Here is a 23,228-nt window from a genome sequence, read left to right as displayed (position 1 = left end):
AGCATATAAGGCCATCGAGTCCAACCCCTTGCTCAATGCAGGAATCCACCTTAAAGCATCCCTGACAGTTGCCAATGATATGGAAGGACCTGGCTCTAGTTTAGGTTAATGGAAGACAATAAATTGTAACATGTAGAGTCTTTCAAACTCATAACACCACACAGTAAATTAAAAGAATAAGATAAGGTTTGCAGCACAACTTTGGTTTACTTTAAGCACAAAAAACACCACCGAGAGCAAGCACTTTAGTTTTGGAAGAAGCTACACAAAGCTAAACAACATAATGGATGGAATTATCCAGTTTCAGAAAGATTAACAATGCCCACGATGGCACTTGTCTATCTGCAATTAGTAATAAACAATTGTGTGAGATGTGCAAAGAAAACAAAGAACAAGGGCAATGGGGGAAAAAAGGGGTAACATGAGTTACTTACAGTGTTGAAATTTGGGAACAGCCCAACAGCAGAACTGCCATCCACCGGAAAGGATACAAATGGTTTGATATCCAGGGAGGGCTGCATCATGAGTGTAGGCGTCCGAACAAGGGTGGGGAGTGTAGTAGTATGGCACGTACTTCCTGCAGAGAGAAAAATATTTCAAGTAAGGATTTTTATTTTAAAAAAACAACACTATTATTTTTCAAGACATTAATCCACATCGTAGGCGTTACCCTTCACTGATGCATCCTGTTTGAACTAAGCATCACGAAGCTGTGGTAAGAATGAGGGCAATTATGAAATTGCTACTTTCTCATAGAGTGCACAGAGCAGTTCTACCTGGTCAGAAGTGTTCAGATCCTGCAGCTCTGACCTAAGGCGCCTAAATCACATTGGCAGATATAAAGAAGGCCTGTTGGACCATTAACTACTCTGATTAATGTCAGAGCTGAAGTAAAGCTGAAGCGTCATGGATGGGCACCTCTCGAATCCAGATACTTTGGCCATCTAGTGTTGGCTATCTAATTATCAGCTAAAGTTTCTTATGCCAGAAACCTACAGGAATCGAAGGAAATTTCCCTTTGTCTCTAAGGATGGATTTTGATTTTGCATAAGCGTAACATTGTTCTACCTGTATACACTTCTCACCTTATAAATCAGGGGTCCCCCAGATGTTTTGGTCTCTAAGTCCCATCAGTCCTGCTAGCATAGTCAATGATGAGGCATGATAGGAGTTCAAAGCCAAAACACCTGGAGGGCTACAAGTTGCCCATCCGTGTTATAAATAGATGTATGTCCACAGGGGTAAATTGGTGCTTTTCTAATGAAACATCTAAAGATACTAGACTGGCAAAAAAGCCAACACCTCGCAACAAAACTATACAGTTTTTCTGACCTTGAAAGAATTGTAGCAGGTAATCCAGTATGTGATGATTTAGTAAAGACGGGTATGAACTGAGGTACTAGTATTTTGGTTGAAAGTTGGAGGTAAAACTGGAGCTTGACATAAGCATACTTGGTACATATGAACCTGATTCCAACTGATGCATGAAAATTAATTCCCTGCCAATATCTTTCCATATATCTGAAAGTATATGAGATCAGTAGAGGCCCTGATGAATACCTTTGGTTCATGGTGCTGCACACCCTTTTGGCTTCCTGAGTCCCATCAAATCCTGCTACTTCCCAGACCGGCAAGAACAATTCCTTCTACTCAAGCTATTCTGGATATCACACCCCACTGATCCTAGCTCTTCCAAGGTACAAGCTAGTTCTTCTCGACTTGTACCAACCAATCCTTTACTCCTTGGGGAAAACACAACAATGCCTGGCCCAAACTGAGCATGCTTCCAAGTGGGTGAGAAAAAATAGATTGGGGATTCCAGCTCAGTAGACTGTGGGGCACTCCAAAGTTAGCCAGCCCACCTCAGTTCCTCACTCTTTAATCACACTTCAAGGCAATTTATAATACATAAAATAAAGTTTGAGAATAAAGTAAGTGGGGCAGATGGCTAAGAAGAACAAATATAACACAAAAGAAATAAAAGCTCATTCTCAGTTCTTCCTTACTATTGTTCTGTTTTAGTTCTTTGTTTCAAAATTGCTTAAACCTGTTGCTTTCTTTTGGTATTTGGATTTTCTTTTATCTGATTCTCTTTTTGTTCCTTACCAATCTGGTTTCTGTGGTTTATCATTCAACAGAAACTACTTAACTTTAACTAATTTTCTTGTTCGGTCTAAAGAGCACTGTCAATATTCTGTTCTGTTCTTCATCATCGTTATTCATCTTCAACTTCCAAGAATGTTGAACATTCACTTCTATGTTCATGGTTGTCTTTTCTTTTCCTCAGTCTATTGGATTTCTTTTCCTTTTTCCTTTTCCTCAACCTACTGAAATTCCTAAAGGTTCTGTAAAGTCATTTGCTTTTTCATTCCTTAGTTCCATCCATTAGGTTCTCTTTCAGTCTTTTGCTATTAATGATCATGTCTATGCTGACAATATTCAGTTATTACTTTCAGATCTCTAGTCTGTTGTCTTCTTTTATTAGCCATTCGTCTTGTATTGCATTTCCTTGTGGTTTGCTACTCCTTCTTGGAAGCTACGTCTTTAAGAGAAATAATGTCTTATTTTTCTTTGGACTCTTCTGTTTCTATTCCTTTTGTTTAATGGATTATGATGGATTTCTCATTTTCTTCAAGTTAGAGATCCTGGTGTTATTTCAACCCTTCTCTTTCATTGTTTTCTTAGATTTCATCTTATGCTAAACTGTGTCAGTTTGTGTTATTGCTAAACTTTGTTCTTCTGTTTGTTGAGTCTGACCATATGTCGGCTGGTTCTCCTGCTTTGTACCAAATGGACTGCCATAAGGTCCTTTTAGCCAGTCTTGTCTATGGCACTGGTTTCTGTTAAGCAATCTGTTGCCTGCCTTATTTATTTCTGCACACAGATACAATAATGGTTTACTGCTTTTAATTTCTCTCCACTGGCTAGCATCTCTTTTTCACATTTAGTTTAGTATTTTGTTAATTACTTCCAAATATACTAATCCTATAGATCTTGCTCATCTTTTATCTCCAGTTCCTCTATGTTCTCCTGTTTGGACTAGAGTGATTATGGAAAGCTGGATATTATTAATGACTGGAATCCCTCTCCTCTTCCTCCTCAAGCATCACAGTATCTCAAAACATCTCTTAAGTCCTTTCAGATTCTGCTTCAGGCATATTTTGCTTCTTCATTGCTTGTTAAACCACACATCTCTTTTTCTGTTTGGGGTCCCTGCCTCTTTTCTTTTATTGCCTCCACTTTTAAGTTATTTTCATTTTTATTTCTGGTACATTATCATCTAAATTAGATTGTAAGCTTTTAGGGCAGGGTCTGTCTTGTTAGTCTTTGTATAGTGCCTGAGGTTTTAGGCACTTCACAAATAATGAATATTAATTATGGTCTAGATTAGTGCTACATGTACAATAATTCTAGGTTCTTTGTCAGTTCTCAGTGCCTGCACAGTGCTTAACATTGGAGACTCTGGACCATAGACAAAGAAGGGCCTTCTGGCATTGGTTTTATCAATCAAAAGTCCTGGTTCACCGATCACCACTGCCCACCATGATGTCTGAAACTGCTGCAGGTCGGTTGTTGCTGTGGTTACCAAAACACCCCCCCAAACCAAAAATATACCCATTAGGTGTGGGCGGTTTGTTAACCATGGCAACCACTCATTCTCGCAGGGTTCGGACGTGGCAATAAGCTGAGGCTTAAATATTCACAGTGGCTGCCAGCACATGCTGCAACCCATCATGGCTTAAATAAGCTGCACCCAACCCCTCCAAAAGTATCACATTGCGAATTTTCAGGGCCAGGATGGATGCCCCATGTACATTTCTCCAATCTACCCATCTTCTGGCAGCCCTGATTAGGCTTTACTCAACAATTACATGGATCTATGTACATTTTATATAAACATTCTAATGCAATTTGCTAATAATTTGCATACATTCCCACTATCGATGGGAAAACAACTAATGGGAGCTTGAGTAGGTGGCCTGACCATGAGCCACATGGAGGCTAAGGAAGCATCACAGGGTTTTAAAAAGAAAAAGGAATCCCCCCTGCCCACAAAAAAACTACTAACTTGGCACCTAATGAGGTGGTAGACTGATAAAGATATTGTAGGTAGGAAGCTGATCAAGATAACTTTTGGTCTCTACCGTTTTTTTGGTAGAAAGCTTTTCACAAGAATTTTGTGTGGCAGTGATCGGGCATTTGGCTACAAAATATTTTGGGTACTTGTTCATATGTAAAATAGCCAACCAAGCAAACAAGATTGGAAACTGCAGTTCAGAAAGAGTTGCATAGCAAATCTATGCTGCATTATCTTCTGCAGTGAATATGTGGCACGTGATTTCTCTAGATAATGCAAATTAATTAAACATTTAATTGAGGATTTCATGAATTACTAAAAACCAGGTATAGGAAAATGCAGGTTTTTATTACAAGCATTTCCATTGATCATAGCACCGTTATAAGGCTATCATTAAAAATGCTCTACTATCAATTATCCAGTTCCAATGAGAGGATATCTGCTAAATTCACAGTCTGCTCCCTTACAACCTTCGTCTATGAATCAATTACATTCTTTCGACAAGCACTAAGGCAGCTTCATAATCCATCTGCTTTTTTTAGTTCAGACCACACGGTTCATTATCTTGCTCACTCAGCTTTTCAATACAACCTCAACTCCCATCAGTCTCATCCGATAATCCTGGGCTGGATGCTTCTCCCCATATTTTTCTATAATTCTTGTATTAATGAGCAAGCAATATACTGCTCTTCCTCATTATGCCAAGACTTCTTGAGTTTTCACAGTCAACTGCTGAGACTCTTCAAGCACACCAGCTACAGAGTTCTTCAAACTCCCACACCCACACCCCCTTCGGAAGGGTCCTGTTATAAAGCACAATGACTTCTGTATGTATTGAAGAGCCCAATCACAGCCTCTAGCATTTTGGCTATCCAAAAAATATTTAAAATGGTGCCCTCTTCATCTCACTCCAGTTCCTCATGCACCTTGCTTGACCATGGCTTCTTTAAAAAAAGGAAGAACTTGTGATAATCCCAAAATTTGTTATTGAGAAGCAGCCTGGTAGTGGTGGTGGTGACTAAATTTTACAAAAAAACCTTTAGAAACTCCCTTCCTCCATGAGGGCCAGGGGGAAATAACAGTAGTTTGGGATGTTACTTACTTCCCAGAATCCACAAAGCCTTCTACCCATGCAAGGTACTGAATTTTACATCATCATCATCATCATCATCATCATCATCATCATCATCATCATCTCATCTAGCTTTCTTAGCCAGAACACTGTAATCCCCTATGCATATTTCCTCAGGAATAATACCCCCAAATTACTCCTCATGAGTAATGCCCCTTTTCACAGGGCACCAGGTCTGTGGAACAAAGGGAGCACAGACTGCTGAATTGAAGAAGTGAGGCGGCATCCGTAATTCAGCACACAGGAATCTAAACCAGGCTTTTAAGAATTAAGCACTCAAAGTTCATGGCCTGGATGGACAAATCTGTCAGTTACGGGTTCTCCCACATTTGATTTCGTCTTAATATCAACTTTGTTTTGTCCCAAATATGGAGAACTTTGCAAATTTTAGTAAATTTTTTATCAAAACCACACTGAAACAAAATTCTGAACCCAACCCTATAAGGCATCAGCATCACCTTCCAATTTTCTGGCTTTTTGGAGTTTGAGCCAATATGACTCTTAACTCTGGTCTCAACCCGGCAGGTGTTTTTTTTTTTTTTTTAAAACACTGAATTAACATTTTTCAAAAATCAATGTGGAACCTCATTATGTTAACGACGTCGAGTTTCATGCTCTACTCCCAGGGCTGTTTAAGAAGTGCATTTTTATATGCTCCAAGGACCATGCTTTCAAACGCCACTCACCCAATAAATGGTCAACTCTGGCACATCAATTGCCCTTCTCCAGCTCCTTCACTGAGCTACTGCTCAATATGGCTGCACACTTGGATCCTAGGGCATGGCCAAATGGGGCAATATCCTGGGGATCACCTCGGGATCTTCCCTGTGTGTCCACATGACGCACAGGGGACCCCAGGAGCAGGGAGGGATGATTCCTCCCTTTCCCCGGGATATCGCCCTACCCTTCCATCCCGTTTTTCCCCACGGTCTCAGGATGATCCCATGACCGTCAGACGTGTGGCCCGCCATTGCGTTTTCATCCCGGCTCCTCGTGAGTAAACACGAGGAGCCGGGGACGGAGCTCTGCAAGCGCTTTGTGCGCATTGGGAGTGGAAGTGGGGTTGGGGCTTTTTTAGAAAAACTAACTTTTGTGCTGGAGCGCTGGTACGCATGTAGATGAAGGGGATGATCTGGCGATCATAACATCTCGAGATCATACCCCTCCACCCCCCTTGTCTAGACAGTGCTGAGCTGCTGCCACAGTTTTGTTGTTTGTGAACTTCCCTTGTTCCTGGTTGCACTGCTGTCATTCAGGCCCATGCTTGCATGTTATTTTTAGGGACTGGGGTGACTAGCATTTTGAAATCTGCAGCATGAGACATGGCTGACAAAGTAAATAATCACACACAGTTGTTAATGTCCCTACCTGGCTGACTATGTTCCTACTTTATGGGGAATTTATCCTGACAGATAATGTGCTAAAATACTATTGCCTTACCTCCCCCGTTGTTTATTGAATGCAAAACTTTCTTTAAAATCTTTTAAGTAAGTCAGCGCCTGTAGTTTGCATAAGCCTCAGAAGCACATTGACAGTTGTGCTTAATTATCTGTAAGTCAGGAGCTTATTCAAGTGTATTCATAAATACAAAAAAACCTGCTAAAGGCACTCTAACATGCAAATACTATCGTCTGTAAATCTGCAGTGAAAAATATATCAGCAGGAAAAGAAAACTGTAGGAAAATGTCTAAAGTTTTAATAGCCTACTCTGAATTATTTGCACCATAGAGTCCAGTATGATATTCACACACTGCATTTAATTACAAATCCTCCCTCCAATTAGCACATGTTACAGTCATTGTCAATCCCAAGTCCGTTAGGACATGCTGATACCTATTCATCAGTTATCTGCTCAGAGAAGCTTGTTGTTATGAGTTTGGCTATTCGGGATTGTATGAATTGTCCCAGCACAATGGTTTTGCCTGATCTGGGATCAGGGGCTTAATAAAAGGAGATGGCTTTGATGGCTTTGGGAATATAATACTCATGAGAGTTTGGGGAGAGGTATGCAAAGACAGAAAGAGTGGGAAGGACTTGAGTGGGAAAAACACCTGCCGGCTGGCTAAACTATGGGACAGGCCTGGGTGGCAAATACAAGAGCTGTTTTTTAGGAATCTAATGCAGGACTAGTGGTCATGTTGTCAGATGTAGGGGTCTCTGCTTCCACAATCCTCTGCTTTAGAGTAGCCTGCAAAGTTTACAGTAAACTGAGTTTAGATACAAGGCCAGGGCTTCATAATGTTAGCTTCAAAAGCACGTTTTATGACCCCCTGAATTCTTCTCCAGTTCAGATTAACATCTGAGCCAGAGAGAAATTCCTGACCGTCTTCTCAGCCTGCCTGATTATCTGAACACACTCCCCTACCCACTCATATTGGCTGCTGGTAGTAGTAGGAACTTGCTTGGACAGTGCCCTGTGCCCTGACTTGCTGTGTAGATAAAACACCCAGTGGACAATAGGAAATATAGTTATCCCAAGGGCTTCTGGCATTTTTGAAGTATCTGTAAATAAACATATATTGCAAAAAAGACACCATAGATGTCTTTTTAGGTGAGGTACTATCTCACCTAAAGGAAGCCAACATGGGAGAGGGCCTTTTCAGTGGTGGCCCCCCAATTGTGGAATGATCTCCGCAATGAGGCTCGCCTGGCGCCAACATTGTTATCTTTTCTCTTCTCCCAGTCACTTAACAACATATGCTGAGTTTTTTAACTGACCCCAGAATAGCTGTTTTAAATGGATATTGCTGTTTTATGCTTTTAATTTTTTGTATATTTGTTTTTAATGTTCATTGTTTTTAACTTTTGTAAACTGCCCAGAGAGCTTCGGCTATGGGGCGGCATATAAATGAAATGAAATGAAATAAATAAATAAATAAAATAATGTGCCCTGGATTTCCCACCACTTGCAGAAGTCGAGAGTGCTTAACACACAAATGCATTTAATCTGTAACCTTCATTAATGAGGCTATGTTCACAATGGAAACATAATAATATAGAATTATTAATAAATAGACTATATGGCTTAGAGCAGTGCTTCCAAACTGATAACGAAGGCACATTTTTTTGTTTTCTGAGTAAAATCACTTGCAGCATCTTCTAAGACAGGAGTGGGGAAAAGGTAGATCTCCAGATGTTTGGGACTTCAGCTTTCAGAAAGCTCTGCCAGCATGGTCAATGATTGGGTATGCTGAGAACTGATGTCCAAAACATCTGGAAATCTACTTTCCCACCCATGACCTAAGGATAGGTGGGTATACCAGAGGTTCTCTGGTGGCACTTTATTGTATATTCACTAACACAGTTTTGGAATTCCAGTAATAGAGTGCTTACATTTAGTAAACTGTCTCACTAAAATCAGAAATAATTACAGATTAAATCCTCATAAAACAAACAACCATGGCTCCAAATTCTGATTAAATCTGAATGTTGGCTAGACTTAGATCAGTTGACATTGGTACCAATATCCATTAACAGCAGTTAAGTCACTCCTGAGACAGGATGGCATGTCTACTGCTGTGACTGGTTTTTGATCTCTTAACCACAATTAAAACGAAGTCAGCACTGTGGTTGTACCGGCTTCAAGTGACCTTTACATGAGAAGAAATACTAGCTCATTGGCCCAATTCAGACAATCTTCTAAACTATGATTTACGTAATCAGGAACAAGTCATGGTGAGCCTCAGGCCCTTTCTACACCTAAGGGTTATCCCAGGAAAATGGACAGATTATCCCTGCCTGCTCCCGGGATCCCCTGTGGGGCATTTGGATGCACAGGAACTATCCCGGGATGATCCCAGGATATAGGGCTGATGTAGACATGCGCTTAGGCTCACATGCTCTTTCCATCTCCTCTTCCTTATACACAAAAGAATGAAAACTTCCAAATTATGTATGAACTTGGGGAATTATGATTTGTTCCAAGCAATGTTAATTAGTAAACTAGGATCGGAAACTGTAGTTTGATCCTGGTTTGTTTTAACTAACTTCAGTTAGAACAAACCACTATTCTCCAAGTTAGTAAATAATGGAGAACTGTGGTTTGTTCTAAACCAAAACCTTTCTGTCTACTCCTCTTATGTGCAAAACATACTTTATTCCAAAACTATTTATTCCAGAAAGTATTCCCTTAATCAAGCCACTTTCATTGTTAGTCTCTATTTATAATTTTGCTTTTCATCATCTGTAGTTGTTTTTATTGTGGGCTGGCTTGAAAAGAAAGCAGGAAAGAAATAATTTAAGAGAGCAATCCTCTGGTCCCCGAAGAGCGTTCCAGGGACCATAGCATTCTTTAGAGTCCCCCCTCTGAGATTATAGCCACTGCTATGACCTAGGAAGGAAGGGCGTTGCCCCCTCCACCCTCCACCCAGTGGAAAGAAACATGGCACCTGTATTCAGAGGTCCCAAAAACGGCCTTGAAAGAGTTCACAGAAGTCTGAAAGAGGGCTTTGTGGTGGGTGGAGAGGGCAGGGCTGAAGAATCTCTCCAGACCAGCTGTGCCTTTGGTAGCACAACTACTCTAGACAGGCTAAGAGGAAGAGGCAAACATCATCTCCATTGCTTCTCCAGGCTTGCTGGCAGCAGCCTGACAGAGCATTGTCCAAGATCAGAGAATTCCATCCAACATGGGTGCAACCTACAGGATTGTGCCCTAAGTAAATAAATGTGTTAAGTGTTCATAGTTAGTTTGAACAAACCACAGTTCCCCATGTTATAACATATTGGACAATGGTGGTTTGCCCTATGAACACTTATCTATGAACATTTACCTGGGAATAATCCCCATTGAACATAGCGGGAGCTACTTCCAAATAAACAAATATAAGGCTACAATCCTATATCCACTTAATTGGGAATGAGTTAAGATTTACTTCTTGGTAGACATGTATAGGATTGCGCTATATATGTTTAAGTAATGTTCTACCACCTCTCTTCCAGAGCTTCCTGGAACTCCTGAGCTGTCTCCTAGCAACTTCACTGCAGTTGTGCAATCTAGGCTAAACTACACATTGTGTGTGTGTGTGTGTGTGTGTGTGTGTGTGTGTGTGTGTACAAGCAGAGGGCGGGGGAACATTATTTAAAGGGCAATCCTATGCTTGTTTACTCAGAAGTATGTCTTCAATAGGGCTTACTCCCAGATAAATGTGCATCAGATTGGAGCTTTAAAATAGATCAGTTCTTGAAAAATGTATATTAACATTCCTCTCTTTCTTTCTACTCTGAGGTCACTGTCAAATAAGTGTTTCCTTCTTTCGCCCTAAACACTGCTGACAATACTAGCAGGTTAAAGATAACCAGAGGGGTTGGCTATATTAACTTCCATCAAGAATCATCACATCAGAAACAGGATTCCGCCAACGTTTCCTCTAAAGGTCAGGCACATTTACACCAATGCCCAATCAAATTTGTATGCAAATTGGACCTAAGCAAGAAGGAACACTGGCACAAGAAAGACATAGCTGCCAATGTTCATTATAATTATGACTGTAACAGATGTTTACAATTTAATTAGCATTTTAATGATAAGGACAATTTAGTGTGTAACATACAGACTGTTTTTGAAGTATTAGTAAACCTTGGGAACAAACATTCATTTAGAAGATTTTTATCACGTCTTCTCTGAAATCCAGTATGGCTTGACAAAAATATAATATGCCACACGCCCCTATCTCAAGTTATAGAATATCTCTGAGCATTCTTGTAAATTTAGGCCAGAATCTACAGAGGCCTGTGCACACATGCAAAGCACTTTTGCCCAGAGGAACAGACTTTCCCTTTCAGCTACAGCCTCATTCTGGAGGGTCATCTGCAAAGTACAAAGTGCTGCAGTAGGAAAGGGTGCTAGAAAAGCCTCCTGAACCTTTTGATTCCATTTTCAGGAACCTTTTGATTCTAGACCTTTATCTCAACCTCCCACTCACCTCTTTAAAGGCGTTTCTAAACATACAAGATTCCCACCTCTTCTTCTGCACCCGTTTGTTCCAGATGACCTTTGACTTTGCTCAAATCTATCTATCTATCTATCTATCTATCTATCTATCTATCTATCTATCTATCTATCTCTATCTCAGAGGTACCTTAAAGTCAGTGGAAGAGAGAATCCATAAAGAGTAAAATTCTCTTCCTCCTGTTTCTGTATGTTCTGCTTTTTAATGTCCAATGTGTATCCATCCATTCTCTTCCGTAGGAACTGTCCTGGATTTTGGAAAATAGTACTTAGCAGGACTTGGGGGGGGGGAGTGGAAAATACAGTGCTCCTCACCCTCTTCTGCATTTAAGTACTGCCGTTTCAAAAGGAAATGTGACTTCACAGAGCAGGTACAGGAACTAGCAACGTAGCCCCACGGCGGGTGAAAGGAGGCCTAAGTTTTGCTGCACATCTTCTAGGCTCACCCACCGTACACTGTCATATCAAGCTATCCAATTATTTTGTCCATTAAACTTTTGACATATTATTCCGGGAGAAGTAAACAGGAAATGAATCTTTAAGAAAACAAACACAGTTCTGGGAAAATTGAACATGCAGTCCCCATCTTCTTCAGAGGTTTAGAAGTATTGGGTAGACTTCTATCATTTGTCACCGAAAACTCGTGAGTCCTATAAAACATGTTTTTGTCAGCACTCATATTTATTTTAAGGAAGTGTAGTCTTTGAATCGACAATTTCTGTACCAGAGGCATCATGTTTGCTTTTGAATGAAATAATGCTCATTTTCAGGGCCAGCGTCAGGTTTGAGGGAGCCCTGGACAAAGTGCCCCCCACCTCTCCCTTGATATCCTTGTGTTCTCTCCTCCCCCCTCCCCAACTCCCCCAGAAAAACAAAGACAATGGTGGCTGCAGCAAGCAACTGCACTCAGAACTTCTCTGCTGAGTGTTGGGCTGAGCACTGTCATCCCATATTTGCCTTGTGCAGACTGTCCCTCATATGTTTACCAGACCAGGTGGGGACAGGAGGTGGTGCTCAGCTAGGCATGCAGCAAAGAAGCACACTGGGGCCCAGAGGAATTCCGGCTTAATAGGAATGGTGCTGTTTGTTGTAGCCACTTCACTCATTGTTTTTCTTTGGTAGGGTGACCATATTTCGGAAACCAAAAAGGAGGACAACATGATGGACACTCCCAAGGGGGCGTGTCCAGCACCAAGGGGGCGTGGCGTGGCGTGCCCACCCAAACATAGCCTTGGTCACATGTCGGATTTTACAGCACACATTTAAGACAAATCTGTTCTACATAGCATCTTAATGTTAAAATCACTGAAATAAAAAACAAGTGAGAGATTCAATGTATCTGAAATTAACTTCACTTATTCCTACTTTTGTGGTTTTGCTGTACTTTGAAGCTTTTGCTTTGCTTTGTGTGATACAGTCTCCCCTTCCCTCAAATATCTTTTCTGACTGTATCTTCACTCATTGCAAGCTGCTGTTGTTGTTAACAGGGTTTGCTACTGGCCGGCCAGATGGCTGGCTTTTTTTAATTTCAATTTTTTAAAAAAGCTTGTGTATAATTGTCACAAGTTTCTCTACTCTAACATTAGGGTGGGTGTTGTGGCAGTTTACCTAAAGACTGGAGATCCCCTTAATGTCAAGGGCTGAAACTGCTCAATATGCAAAAACCCAAAGAGGAGGTTTGACAACCTGAGTTTGAAGGATATGGCTCCAGCAGTTTTAAAACACAATAATTTTAAAACTTTGAACTTTTTAAAAAATCCTAAAAAAACAATGGATGAACAGATCTGATTCAAACCTGGCATGGCTAAATCTCTCCTTAAGAGCTATCATGGTGCCAGCTTTCAGCCCTTTATCTTTTAAAAATGTCATTTTTAAAAATAATTTTAAAACCTCAAACTTTAAAAAAAAATCCTAAAACTCAATGGATGGACAGATCTGTTTCAAACTTGGCATAGCTAAAGTCCTTTTTAAGAGCAATCATGGTGCCAAGTTTCACCTCTTTATCTTTAAAAATAATATTTTAAATGTTTTTTTAAATCTTCAAATATTAAAAAATTTCTAAAAATCAATGGATGAACAGATCTGTTTCAAACTTGGCATAGCTAAAGTCGTTTTTAAGAGCAATCATGGTGCCAAGTTTCACCTCTTTATCTTTAAAAATAATATTTTAAATGTTTTTTTAAATCTTCAAATATTAAAAAATTTCTAAAAATCAATGGATGAACAGATCTGTTTCAAATTTGGTATGACTAAAGCCCTTCCTAAGAGCTACAATTGTGCTAAGTTTCATGTCTTTATCTTAAAATATGACAGAGTTATAAGCATTTTTGTTAATTTCCATTAGAGCTGCCATTTGGAAAAATCCGGATTTCCCTTCCCCCTTCTGGATTTGTCATCGAAAACCCGGACAAATCCAGGCAAATCCGGTCATATGGTCACCCTATCTTTGGTGTACCAAGCCTACTCCCCGCTAAACCATTTTTAAAAAAAAGATGACACCATAAGACATGCATGGCACCCCAGAGCTTGTGGGTCCTGACATGTGTCCCTACTCCCCCTTATTTTATAATAGCAAGTAAAAATACAAGGGCAAACTAAAAAGAATTCCCTATCAAATGGCTGGTTTGTGTCAATCACTTATCTCACACCTCAGTGTTCTTTACCTATAAAGTAGTTACCTCTGAGCATATTTTTGTGGAGCTCTGCTGGCAAATTAATTGGATGCCTTTGACCAGGTTTTTGTGCAGCTCTGCTAGCCTATTTTAGCAGTGTTAGAATCCCTGATCTACAGTAACTCCGATATAAATTTGTATATGCAGGTCGTCCAAGTCTATGTCTTATGAGTTTTAACAGAGAATCAGTTCTAGGGTGACCATATGAAAAGGAGGACAGGGTTCCTGTATCTTTAACAGTTGTATTGAAAATGGAATTTCAGCAGATATCATTTGTATGTATGCAGCACCAGGTGAAATTCACTCTTCATCACCACAGTTAAAGCTGCAGGATCCCTGCCCTCTTTTGTATCTGGTCATTCTAGAATAGCTTCTGCAGCTTTAACCGTGGTGATGAAGAGGGAATTTCAACAGGTGCTGCATGCTTACAAACGACACCTGCTGAAATTCCCTTTTCTATGCAACTAGTAAAGATACAGGAGTCCTGTCCTCTTTTTCATATGGTCACCCTAATCAGGTCCACTTCCTTTACTAGCATTTTGCATCTAGCTCCTCCCTGCCAGCCACTGTTTTGTACCTGGCTCTGGCTGGTGTACCTTGGGGTCGATGTGAGACCTAACCTCAGTCCAAGGAAACTGAAGACTGATGCCTGAGAACTCCGTTCTACCAGATCTCCCACTGGCTTATGAGTTAGGCGGGGTGAGAGTCAGAACACTGATTCAGCCTATCTTCCACAGATGGGAGACCTGACCTTGGCAGGATCTATACTGCTGCTTTAAAACAGTTTATAACAGTAGTGACAACTGTTGGGCCCAGGAAACACTCCATATACAGTTTTCAAACCGTTTTCAAAGTGTCATATCCTGCTTGGTGTAGATCTGTCCCTTGATGCAGGCCCCTTCTTCTTGGCCAAGGACATGTTCCATGGGAACAGAGCAGCAGCAACAGGTCTTTGTAGGATAGGGAGTTTCGGAGTTGTCTTTGGTGTGTTGTCAACTAAAGACAGTGGTTCAGAGGCATCTGATGAGGTGCAGCAACTGCTTGAGAGCCAGGTTTCCCTGCAAGGATCGAATATCCGATAGTATCTTTAGCAGCTACTCCCCTGTATTTAAACCAGAGCAACCGGCAAGAGACTTTGCTGGAAGCAACGACTTGGTAACCTGGAAACCTTCCTGGTTTCGTGAATTTATTTCAGTTTATTCTGTGTGGCTGGATGGGTCTGTTGTTGTGATGCTCATGAACTGATTCTTGTCAAGAAACCACATTGTGATCTGTTAACTGTGGATCTTTATTGGGAATGCAAAGTCTTATAGCTAATTACTACAATAAAAGGTTTTACTGAGACTTGTGCCTTGGTTCTGAGAAGTCAGGTTACAACGCTTTAAAAAAACAACAAAGTAAATCCTACAAGCTTGAAGTCTGCCCACCTCTGCTCTAGGTGATATTCCTTGTGGGAGTAGCTAGGTAGAGACAAATTAATGCTGGCTTGGCTGGTGTATACCAGCATCTTCTTAATGCCGATGGAAACTGCAAGGAAATCTTCTGTCTCACAAATATTTAACTTATGGAATTTGCTGCTGCAAGGTGTGGCGATGGCCATCAACTTTCAAAAGGAAACAAATTCATGTTGGAGGGGTCAACTGACAGCTAAATGGAATCTCCATGTTTGGAGACAATGTAAAACTGAATACCAGTTGCTGAGAACAAACAGAGGAGAGCTGTTGCCTTCTTGCCCTACTTTGGGGCTTACTGCAGGGGTGGGGAACCTCAGGCCCACAGGCCAAATCTGGCCCTCCAGGGTTCTCAGGATGGCTATGCCTACTTTCCCCCAACCCCCGATAATTTGGTGGTTTCCTGAATTTTGTGCAGTCCCTCCCCATCCATTCTAAAAGGCTGAAATGCTTCTCCTAAGGCTTAGGCCTCATCTACACCAAGCAGGAAATTGCACTATGAAAGTGGAATATAAAAGGCAGGAGCCACACCAAGCAGGATATAGTGGTATGAAAGGGGTATATGGTATGTGTCAATGGGCCCCAACGGTTGTCAGTGCACTTCAATACTGCTATAAAGCAGTAGTGTAGCTCCTGCCTTTTATATACTGCTTTCATAGTGCAATATCCTGCTTGGTGTAGATGACGCCTTAGTTACTGGCAGTAAGAGCTTTAAGCTAAAATTGGCTTGTATCTTGGCCCCACCCCCTTTTGCCTTCAGCCCCACCCACCACTGGAATGGGGCCCCAAGAGTTTCTCTGAAATTGAATTTGGCTCTCAGGCTGAAAGAGGTTGTCTACCCTGGCTTACTGGAAGCATATGGCTGGTTAATGTTGAAAGCAGAAGCCTGGACTTGAAGGAACCCGGGACTGATCTATCTGGGATCCCTCAGCACTCTTTTTAAAACAGAAAGTAGAAATACAGGCCTTTAAGACATCTCTTGTGCTACTTACTAAAATCTCTTTGTCCCTTTTCTTACACCCAAACTCCCTCAACTTGGCTCTCAAAATTTATGGACTTCCCCTACCATTACAATATTTCTACATGAAGATTTTCAAGTCAATGGAACCAAGTTGACTTTCTATGCTGTATTCAACCACTTAACGTGGGCAGCATTCATGATATGCCACATGTACCAAATCTAGATGAAAGAGATTTCTGTAATTATTAGTCTGTAGCAGAGATTGTTAAGACATGGTAACTTTGCTTGAGCAATCGTGAGTCAACAGATTTATTGTGGCATAACTTTTCTCAATACATCTGTCACTATTTAAGTTGCTACAAGATTCTTTTGGTATTTTAGTGCTGCAACATGGCTACCTTTTTGGAATTGATCCTCATATTGTCATGTAAGTGAAGTAATGTATTTCTCCCAAAATAACTCTGAATCAGAACATCAGTTTGCAAAAGACGCTTCCACAACTTTTCAAAGGCAATCCCACCACCACCACCACTTTTCAGTACAGAGCTCTGGAGCACAACGGTTTTACTCATGAAGAAGACTTCGTCATTCCTCCATGGGTCTATTTTGATGTAAGTGTCATCAGAAATGCAGAAAGTATATTAAACATACGCCTCTCAGTGTTGATTCAATCTATTCACCCTTCACTGTTGTTATCTACTGATATATAAAAGACAGCTAGGAAATCCTTGGCCAACTGGCCCTACAACAACCCACAGAGCTGCAAAAGTCAGCTTTTGAAATGCCAGCAAAAACAGTTCATTCATTGAAAGTGGCTGCCAGTCATCCTTTGGTAACGAGGATGCTCATAGTATTTTCATACTCATTTCCTTAAACTATATGGATTTCATTTTGACATCTGCTGTTTTGACATCTGACATTGTTGCTCTTACTTCCTTTTCAATATTTATAATCCCAAGTAAAAGAAGCTCTCCCTAGCTGCAGCACACCAATAATATAAATCCGTGCTTATTAGCATTGGCTCTTTGTCAAGCTTAAGCAATTACATAAATTACAAATCAGTTCTATCTATATTTGGAAGATATATGATGGCTGCTGTACAAGTGTAATTTACTCCTATCAGGAAGCAGCATGGACCCATTTGTCCCTTTGAAAACCTGATTTTGCAGACTTCTAAAGCAAACAGGTCAATTTGTTCAACTACTGTGGCAAGCTTGCACAGCCTGCTCCCTTGAAATGCACACGAAGGCTACACATACATCTGCAGTCATTAGCACCACTATTAACACCATTAACCTTACATGCATAAAGTCTCAGGAATAATTTCTGGCACCTCCAATTATAGGATCTAAGCAGCAGGTCTGAGAACACTTTCTGCCAAGCTAGTCACAGTAGATGGATCTAGATCACCCTTCCCCAACTTGGCACCTTCAAGTCAAGATGGGTTGAACTACAACTCCCATTGTCCACAGTCAGCATGGGAGCTGTAGTCCAACACCTGGTGGGGGAAAGCCTGGGTTAGATGAACCCATGATCTGGCTAAGTCAGCTTTTTACATCTAGAAAACTCCCTATCACTTATCTTTGCTGAATGAAATAAATATTAGGATGTACAGAACAGGCACCATTTAAAGGTGCTGTCTGTTGCAGAGGGAGGAAATATCCCAATTTCATATATGATGTAGCAGATATTGGTTTATTTAAAATATCTGATGCCCACCCTGTAGCATCATTGCGCCAATCTCCAAGTTTCTGTCTGCTTCTACATGGTCCTTCTTTGCCACTTATATGTTTTTATCTCATTGTGAACTGAACAAAAAAGGTTAAGGTTACGATGGCAGATTTTTTATTGGTCTTGTTCCTATGACCTTTAATAGCAGCTAGACACACATCCATTTAGCAAGGAAAGCTTTTCCTTGCATTCCTATAAAAAATGGATGTGAAAAGTTTCGCCAAAATAAATTCCATATGTCAGCCTGCCTCTAAAATCACGGGAGCAGCCCCTGTAAAATGTCAGCAGCCTTCAAGCTGTCGCCTAAATCAAGAGGTAGTGGAGGCTGGTGGCTCCATCGTCAGTGCAGCACTGAATCCGCTCTGGGGTTTTGTCAGAACTAGACAGAACTCTAAAGGAGCAGTTCAAAGTGCAAATAGCTCCTTTAGAGTCCTGAGTGGTTCTGAATGAAACCAGGAGCGGATTCACTACCCAACTGACATTGGAGCCACCAGCCTCCACTATCAAGAGCTACTATAGGATACCTTTTTGTCTGTTTCAAATTCATGTCCAAAAACATAATAATTATATATAAAGCAGCACATGCTACCACCAGATGTGCAACATACTTCATCAACAACTCTTGGATTAAAGGCAAGATTATTATTATTATTATTAGGGCTGCCTCTGGCTTCAGGTATCTGCCTTTGTACCTGACTGAAAATATGAGCAGTATATGGGTGAATGCCTGTTTAATTATTTCTTTGGCAAATGAATAATTGAAACAGCATCGATAACCCCGCCACTCCCTACAACTCAACAGGACAAAACTGAATATGCTCACCTCTCCTCATCTTACTAGCCGGTAGCCGCTGAATTTCCCACAGCAGCCCCCAAGCCCCCACAACCAACCTATCACAAATGCTCTAGTTCTTCTCAACTCCAGAATTCAGGGGTTCTATCAGCAAAGGTGGGCACTTTTTGTTTAACAAGCTGTTAGGAGACTGTGGAATGGCAACGATAACAACCTGAACAAAATTATATTCTATATTACAAACTATATTATATTAATAGAATTAATAACTTGCCTCACAACTGATTGGAAGGATCTTGGAGATAAGATTCTGGAACGGTTAGCTTCAGCAACTGCTCAGATTTCTTTTGCTTCCCTAGAGCTATTGTCTGTTCTCTAGCTCATCCGGCTTCCATGTTATTGCATCAGGAATTAACCAACCCCTATCTGTTTACTGAAACTGGCTAGAACAGCACATTCTGTGAATTAGAGTTTTATCCTAATCCCACAATGTTCTTGTTTTTCTTAACCCAAGTTATATCCCTGTGACCATTTTTAGGGGTGGAGTAATGTTATAAAACGGGGAAGAAAAAGGGAAAAAGGAAGCCCAACTTTGAGTACTAAAGAGACCCTTTAATCCTTACCTTGGTTATAAGATTATAGCCCATGACAGCGTTTAGGCATTAGATGTGAAACTACATATCTAGACATAAATAATTCCTTCATTTCACCACGGTGCTTTTGTGATGTTTGGTGCTAAGAGACAGCAGGCAAGCGATAAGCCCGAACAAATCCTACTCCCTGACACCGCTGCTTAGCTCTAATTACAGTTGAGGAGAAGGTTTGCAACTTGATTCCAGAAAGAGAACAGCCTACCTGATGACATCACCAGACCAAATATAACCTAAAGGCCTGGCACGATAAGATTTTAATATTGTTTCTACACACAGATTTAAGCTGTTGGAAATCCTCCTGTCCTTGTGCTCCAACCCTAAGTCATTTACTGCTAATATTGGGGGAGGGACAGGCTGCAGGTTTCTCCCTTCAAATTATTTTAACAGTGTTTGAAACAATGGACTTAAAACTACACATGCACAAACAGAAAAGTGTGAGGAGTTCTTGGGGAAGTGAAGCCTAGTCCAAGGATGGGCACAAGGTAGATCTCCAGATGTTTAACTCCCAGATCTCCAGATGTTTAACTCCCTGCATTTCTGACCATTGACCACACTGGCAGGGGCTTATGGGAGTTGAAGTCCAAAACATCTGGATATCTATCTTCTGTGTGTCGTCGTCCACCGGCCTAGGCTATTTAAGAAGCAGCAGCCAAGAAATCCTTCCACCACTTAGTTGACATAGCATTAGGCAATTCATGTCTTCCCAATAATAGGGGTACCGTTCGAATATTTAAGGTGAGGACTGAACCCACTCTAGTAAGCCCAGTACCTAGCGCAGTAGACAATCTCCCACCAATCCCAAAGTCTTGCTGTTTAGAGGCTGTTTATTTTGTCCCGTCAAATTCAATGGGAACCACTCTGTTATATAGGTTGCAACTGTGTGTATAGAGGGAGGGAGCAGTGGGGGAGGGGGACCTACTTCTGCTCCAGACACTAGTTAATCTTAAACCAGGGACAATGAATAAAGTTTTATGAACAGAATAGACACTACTTTCAATCTGTGTCTAGGAGCTACATCTTCTTCATTTTCACTCTAGAGTTAGTGCCAGAGGCCCAATCAGGATCTTAAAACACTTCTATCCCCCCCCTCCCACTAGGTCCCAATCTGAATTGGAGCACCTGCACATACCGCAGAGTAAAAATGAAAACCATTGTGGCTCCTAGGCACAGTTTTAAATTATGCTCTGTTTTGGTCTTTTGGCCAAGAACTCAAGGGGAATCAATGACCTGGTTCGCACATTGCAGTGGCAAATTGTGGGTTAATTAATTAATTAATTATCCCATGATTTGCAGGGACATGTGGAGTGTGCGAGCCATGCACAAGCTGTTTCTGGTTTCAATAAACAACCAGTGCGAAAAGAAGGAAACACCGTAGGGGTATAAAAACTAAGCCAAAGGCCAGGGCAGAACCAAGGAAACTTCTACAATAATATTATTAGTAAAAGGTTTATTAAAGTGCCAGGTGCCTACGCGTTTCGAACACGGTTGCGTTCTTCCTCAGGGCTTTATAACGTTAGTGCAGTTGTCTGCAGAAGCTGTAGGTTTTTAGTGTGATGTATGAATCCAAACACTCTGGATGTTTAGGGGCTAAACAACCCAGAGTTAACCCATGACCTGTTCTTGGGTTAGACAACCCAGAGTTAATCCAGGATTTGTTCATGGGTTAATTCTGGGTTATTTAGGGTGTCCAGGTTCAGATATCATGCTCACAACCTATGAATATTCATAGGTTGTTTATTGAAAATGCACATCCTCACAAATTGTAGAGGAAATTGTAAGCCACTATCTGCAGAGCCTTGCCTCTTCATTTACAATGTAAATTTTACATAACCAAGGGTTGTTGTTTTTTATATAATGCTAGGGGGATAGAAACAAAATCTCACTTTTATGTATATGGCTAGATAGCAATGTCAATTTAACAGACAGAATGGAGGCACATTGGAAAGGGTAGCCCCTTGTCTTCACTACCCAATGCTCCAGCCCCTCTATAGCCTATCACATTCAACCCTTTTCTTGTGTCTAGTGTTAATAAATAAAGTGAGCAATTGTATAGTGTTAATAAGTAAAGTGTCCAGGTTCGGATATCACCCTCACAACCTACGAACATTCATAGGTTGTTTATTAAACTGGAAATGGCTCTTCCCTTCATCATATCACAGCTCACTTGCTCTTCCCTTCACCTTATTATCCACATTTGCACAATGTAGGCAGGATAAGGGGAACCATAAGAAAAAGACCAAGTGGAATGTTGAGGATAATGAATGAGCGGGATTCATAATTATGTAGAGATGTAGCAAAGAGCCTAATTTATCCTTCTGGTTCCTTTATAGACAAGAGTGTGCTGAAGTTTAGTTCACAGCTGAAAGAGCTATTAATATTGAGATCCATGCTCAAGAAGTATTAACTGTAGCTGTAAAATTGTGAAGAACTTATTGGAGTCTTGCAGTCTATAAATTTACTAGACAGCGCAAGATATTAAATAGGATGAAGATTAACGAGCATTATAAATGGACAACAAGAAACCAAAATGATTCCTTTGTTTTTATTCCTTAGTTTTATCATGACTTAAAGGTTTGGGTGTCTTTTACAACTGCATTAAATTGAAAAATATACCCAGTAAAATGGATAAAGGGTGATCTGAAACAACTTATTTACATAGCTGCCTGTTTGTTTTTTCTAAATGTCAAAAGAGAGTTTTCTGCTTTTAGCCTTTGCAAATGTATTTGCATTGTTGTTTAATCTGATACTATTTTCCTTCTTTTTTTGCCTTTACTATCCTCAATCTTATTTGCTCTTACTGGCATTTAATCTGACAAGTCCAATGCATGCCGTGTGTTTTTAATGATTTCATCACTATGCTAAGTGAGGACATATTGAGCAATTGCAAACAAAATCACATGGGCTGCGATCAAACAACATTAAAGTCAACAGTGGGGTAATAATCAACTTGACAGTTGTTTATCTAGGGGGCACTCCCCACAAAATTTAGGCCAAATAACCAACTGTTGGTTGAAAAAACTCCCGCCACACAACACAATAAGCCACGGTGGGTTAAATAAGCAACCGTCGACTATTTAAACCACCGTTGGTTATCATGTTGTCTGAACCCAGTCATGAATTGCCACAGACAATCAGATCATTAAACAGCAGTGAGGTCAAATGTGGCTGAAACCAGTGAGGACAAAGGAGGAATCAGGAGAACAAGAGGCACCTGCATAGCATCAAAACATTGTGAATGTTCAGTGAGGCAAGAACTGTATGACTATGTAAAGATGCTCATTTTGAAGAAAACATAATATTAGAGAATATTCAGAGCAGCCTAGTGTATCTATTATGAATAAATTAAAAAGGACAATGAAAAACAATACCCTAAAAGCTAGGGCAGGTGGATGCCAGGAATATTTCCAAACAACTGCACAATTATTGTAATTGGGCCAGCACTACATCCCTAAGCCTTGGTAAACTGGCACTGACCCAACAGCCAGGTTAACAACAACAACAACAAGAAGAACCCCCAAACACACTAAAAGCTCTCTAAAAGCTGCTTGAGGAACTGAACAAATAGCACACTCCTAACGTATCCAAATTGTATAAAGGTCCAATCTGTTTCAGTGTTCCTAAGAAGTCTCTGTATATCCTCAACACAAGCGTTCTTTTCCCTCTAGTGGTAAGAGGTAACTGGCATATATTGTGAAGTCATTGTTACCTCTTTTTCAGAGCAAATCTCAGCCCTTGATCTGCCAGGGGGCACTGCGTCTGAGCACTGCTAAGGGGCTCAGGTACAACGCTGTGGGTGGGTAGGGATTGTGC

The 23,228-nt window shown here is 40.7% G+C and overlaps 1 protein-coding gene across 4 annotated transcripts in view; it reads right to left on the bottom strand.

The window, feature by feature from the left end:
• The window catches only part of ZNF385B (zinc finger protein 385B), a 212,454-nt gene that overhangs the window by 73,416 nt on the left and 115,810 nt on the right, over positions 1–23,228 (bottom strand). For all 4 annotated transcript variants that reach the window (XM_063116303.1, XM_063116304.1, XM_063116306.1 and 1 more), the window contains one exon: positions 435–577. In XM_063116303.1, coding sequence (XP_062972373.1) covers positions 435–577 — 143 coding nt within the window. The remainder of the gene's footprint in view (positions 1–434; positions 578–23,228) is intronic.

This window comes from Elgaria multicarinata, chromosome 2, assembly GCF_023053635.1.
Source record: "Elgaria multicarinata webbii isolate HBS135686 ecotype San Diego chromosome 2, rElgMul1.1.pri, whole genome shotgun sequence".
Lineage (NCBI taxonomy): Eukaryota > Metazoa > Chordata > Lepidosauria > Squamata > Anguidae > Elgaria > Elgaria multicarinata.
The sequence above is the reverse complement of the archived record's forward strand: the minus strand, read 5'-3'. Positions and strand labels throughout refer to the sequence as shown.